Source organism: Penaeus vannamei, chromosome 10, assembly GCF_042767895.1.
Source record: "Penaeus vannamei isolate JL-2024 chromosome 10, ASM4276789v1, whole genome shotgun sequence".
Taxonomy (NCBI): Eukaryota; Metazoa; Arthropoda; class Malacostraca; order Decapoda; family Penaeidae; genus Penaeus; species Penaeus vannamei.
In genome coordinates, this window is record NC_091558.1 from 28,928,658 (window position 1) to 28,933,657 (window position 5,000).

The 5,000-nt window shown below is 33.1% G+C and overlaps 1 protein-coding gene across 6 annotated transcripts in view; it reads left to right on the plus strand.

The window, feature by feature from the left end:
- Mnat9 (microtubule-associated Nat9) overlaps positions 1–404 on the plus strand; it is a 13,774-nt gene extending 13,370 nt beyond the window's left edge. For all 6 annotated transcript variants that reach the window (XM_027359210.2, XM_027359232.2, XM_027359217.2 and 3 more), the window contains exon 2: positions 1–404. This exon is cut by the window's left edge and continues 575 nt beyond it. In XM_027359210.2, the coding sequence (XP_027215011.1) occupies positions 1–36 (36 nt within the window). In that variant the 3' untranslated portion in view covers positions 37–404.
- Positions 405–5,000: the final 4,596 nt, after the last annotated feature.

Genomic DNA, 5,000 nt, shown 5'->3' on the forward strand with positions numbered 1-5,000 from the left:
CATTTTGAAATAGTCCCAGATGAAATGTTAAATTAATGCTGATGGAGTTAGTCAATATTAAATGGATTGTGAAAGGAAATTAGCAGGTTTTAGATCCACCTAGCACATGGATATGATGTGTTTACTACACATCAAGATTTCTTGATTAGTACTTAATAAGTTTATTTAATAAGGAAAAGCAAATAAGTTTATATAGTAAGGATAAGCATAGAAGTTTATATAGTAAGGATAAGCATTTTTTGGTGAATATTTTCTACTTTTCTACTATTAACATTCATGTATATGTATGCAAAAAGGTGCTGTGCAATGTACTATCTTTAATTCAGTGTAACAATCCTTGATTTTGTTCTATTGTTTTATAATTATGGAGAAGATTCTTAATGAATAAATATTTTTTGTTAAAAGATTTTTAGTCGCCCACTCTAGAATGACTATAAAAATTATTTCAATTAATTCAGAATCTGCTGGATATTTAGCTTTAGAATAGCAAATATTTTTGAGATTAGAAATAAAACTGGAATATATATTAAAAATAACTATATTTTATGATCATTAATGAGAATATGGAATCAATACATTACTTTACTATACTATCCTACAAATTATCTACATATTTTAGCAAGTAGTTCATTAAGTACTGGCTTTCATATATCCAAAGTCATTTGTTGTAAATAATACAATAACAACTTAGCATGTGCTCTTGATCAATAAAATCTCTCTCTACATAAAACACTTGAAAAACTTTGTTAAAATATTCTACCATCTCAAATATTTCTTGTCCTTCATTACCATTATCACTTTTTTATTTACAATTTGCCACTTTGTTTTTACTATTATTTCCATTTTATTACAATTATGTAACAGTATCTTAAAGGTTTTCATATGATAATTTTCATTTTCATTATTTTGATGATAATTATCACTTTCTATTATGCATATATTTTATTATTCTGTTTTACTATTATATTTATTATATTTTACCATTACTATCTTCAATTCGATTAATTTTCTGACTTATCATTATCACTGTCATTTCCATCACTGTGCCACCATCAAAACACAAAAGCCACCACCTTCACCACCAACATCACCATCATCATTACCTCTACCACCACCAATCAATTTTGAAGATGTGTATGTGTGTGTATATATATATATATATATATATATATATATATATATATATATATATATATATATATATATATATATATACACACACACATATATACATACATATATATATGTTTGTGTGTGTGTGTGTGTATGTATATGTAAATGAATACATATATACATATATATGTATATATATATATGTGTGTGTGTGTGTGTGTGTGTGTGTGTGTGTGTGTGTGTGTGTGTGTGTGTGTGTGTGTATGTATGTATGTATGTATGTATGTATGTATGTATATATATATATATATATATATATATATATACATATATGTCTATGTATGTATATAAAAATAAACATGTGTATATACATTTATATATATATATATTGTAGTGAACTATGTGGTCCCCCATGTGTCCCTCTCCTGAACACATTTCCAACTAGTCTAGTCACCACCATTCTTCACGCCATCACCATCACAAATCCTAAAGACTTATAACAGTAACTCTCTGAATATAGCAAGACCATTCCCAATTGGTCTAGCCACAACTACCACACTACCACAATTTTTGAAAACCTATGTCTCAATAAACATAGCTACCCAGTCCCATCTTCATTAGTTTGAAAAGAGTAAAAATAAAGTTAACATTAGTAACAAGGTTATCACAGAGAAAAGGCAAAATAGGTCAAGGACACAAGAAAATCAGGGCTGAATTTTTTTTAACAATAAGGTCAAGGTGATTCTATTAAGGTAAAACACCCTAAAATGTCACAGAAATGTTAGGATCACATTCGCATAAAGTCAGAGCTGCAAAATATGATAAAAAACATGTATGGTCATTGTTAAAAAAGGCCAGTGTCCATAGCTTATATGTCTTATAACAAGTTGCAAAGGTAAAGATTTAATAAACACTAGCAGGTCAAGCTTGCAATGAAAGTATCATCAAGGGTTTTTAATAAGGTCAAGATCACAAAAAGGGGGAAAGAATGTCCCCTAATGATCAGAGCTGCTTAATCAGCCCCCCACCCCCCACCACTAATCCCATGCCAATTGTTGCCATGCCGAAGACTGGAACCTACCTTGGGCCTCAGCCCTTGGTTTAACTAAGTTTGCACGGTATTTTCTTCCCCTCTCTATTTCATTCTCTCTTCTAACATTTACTACCCACTTCCTAGGGTGTGAGTCATGGTGCCAGTCTTGAACTGCCTGAGGGAGTCATGGTCACGTTATTTCCCTGTCTAGTTGTCTTGCTCTTACCTCTCAAGGAGACCCTTAGGGGTGGACTATTTCTCTCGCCAACATACTTCTGTCTTACTATGGCCAGTAATGAAGATTTTGCATTCTTATTAGGGGCAATGAGGCTTGCCCGTTTATCAACCCCATAGCTTTAAATTCTTCCGATTTCCCAATCCTAGGCTCTTCTTTGACCACGACTCAGAACACTGCAACTACACCTTCCTCAATGGACCTCAGTCCAGTTCAAATAATTCACGCAAGTCATAAATCAACCTCCAAAAAACATTTTTCTTCTCATCATCTGCTCTACCCTCACACCTTCATCTACTATCCCCTTCATCCTTATGACTACTCTGAAGCTTTATTGTCCACCGCTCAGCAGTACTATCTCTTAATACAACTACCTCTTCCACACGTTCCCGTCCTACTACCCCTTATATAAACCTTTTGAATACTCTGTTTAGTCCATCCAAATAGGGTCGATTTTTCGTGAACTCCTGTACAACCCCTTACTCTGACAACACTCCTCTTCCAAAAATGCCTCCAAAAACAAAAGCTTCTACCGCAGGAGAAGAACTGACTCCCAAAAATTCAGAAGCAGGCACCTGCCCATGACACGAATCGTCACAGAGACCGGAGACCAAGCAGACAGGAGAACAGGAGCAGTCTCAGGGCAGGGTAGCTCGCCCTCTGCCCTCTGCACCCAGGGCATGGGGTCTCTTGTGGGATCACACCTTTTCCTCCCCAATAATCCAGCAAGCCAAGACCCCCCTTTCATCCCACCACCTATACGCCCCCAACTTTATCACATTTAGGTTGTAATTTTTCGTTTATTAATATGGGGCTGCCTTTCCAGGTTTCCCTGTTCGGTTTCACTGTTTCGATTCGTCTCGAACTCCTGTTATAGCTCTAATAAAATTGAGAGTCCATGATTTTACCTTTCACCAATTTAAATTTTTCAGTATAATCTTTAATTCTCTGATTTTTTTTTCATTTTCTCACAATATGATGTCTTTGCAGCTGAAAATATATTGCCTGTTATATTAGAGCATTAGATACGGGGTGGTTTGCTGATAAAACCAAAGGCAAGAAAGAGGAACTAAAAAAAACAGAACTCATATTCTATTTTATTTTTTATGTTCTTAATATTAAACTATTACGTGTATTTCAGTTTTCTACATGTTTTGATGATGTGTATGGGTATCCATTGGGGAAACAATAATACGTAATGTCACTGACCAGGGGCCGGGTTCAGAGTTATGAGCTAAGAGGGAGGTCGGGGTATTGGGCGACGTTAGTAAATCATGAGGCCAATGAGCCAACAAACAAATGTACAGTAGAGGTATGAGACAAAAACGCATGCTGTTATTTAATTGTTTTACAAAATTGCCACTGATTTTCTCTTTGAAATGGTTATCTGCTGTTTTGAAATATAATTACAAGCTAAAAAATGTTGTTCAAAGAAAATTTATTATAAGCCATTTCTCTGAATTATTGTGTATTTTTCAAAATTGTTCGTCCGCACTGATTTTTGCCAAAAAAAGTTAAACATTTTGGCCCACGTGCGTTTGTTTTAGAGAATGGCCTTGAGGTGTTTCTTTGTGCTTTGGAAATAATCATATGTTAATATTTTAGACTGCAACCCGACAAAACTCCTATATCTAACATCATTATAATCACAGTCATAATTGCGATTTGCCACCCAAATAGTTATTTCCATACAATATAAAATGGATATATAACGGCAAACATGTCTTATCTTTATGAAAGGTATCTAAATATTATAGAAATATATTAATGATAGTACCACGACTTGAATAGATATCCCGATCAAAGAGCGATATATTTATTGGCAAAAAAATTGAAGATTGGTCAGGAGGTACACAGTTATTTCTTCAAATTTCATCTAAATTTAAGTTTCACCGCGGAGATCTCTTAGCGGGTTTAAAATAGTACTCATTGTTTATTAGAAAGGTATACAGTTTTGTACATAACTGTCTGAATTGCTGAATAACCAGTACAGGAGTTGAATCGAATGTCGGATCTAGGGGATACCACAGTAACCGTAATAATAGGAATAATGATAATTACGCCCCTCCTCCTCCTCACTATTATCATCATCATCATTATCATCTTCATCATCATCATCATCATTGTCATCGTCATCGTCATCATCATCATCATCATCATCATCATCAACATTGTCATCATCATCATCATCATCATCATCATCATCATCTTTATCTTTATTTTCATCTTTATTTTCATCTTTATTTTTATCTTTATCTTTATTTTCATCTTTATTTTTATCTTTTTCTTTATTTTCATCTTTGTTTTTATCTTTAACTTTATTTTCAACTTTATTTTTATCTTCATCTTCGTCTTTATCTTCATCCAGATCTTCATTGTCATCTTCATCAACATCCAAATCATTCTCATTACTGTTTTATTTTAGTCTTAACTTCACATCATTATTATTATCATCATTGTCATCATCATCATCATCATTATTATTATTATCAGTATTATTATTTTGTTTTATAATTATTATTAATAATATTATCATCATCATTATTATTGTTATTACTATTACTATTACCATTACCATTACTATCATCATCATCTTCAGCAGAAGCAGCAGCAGCATTA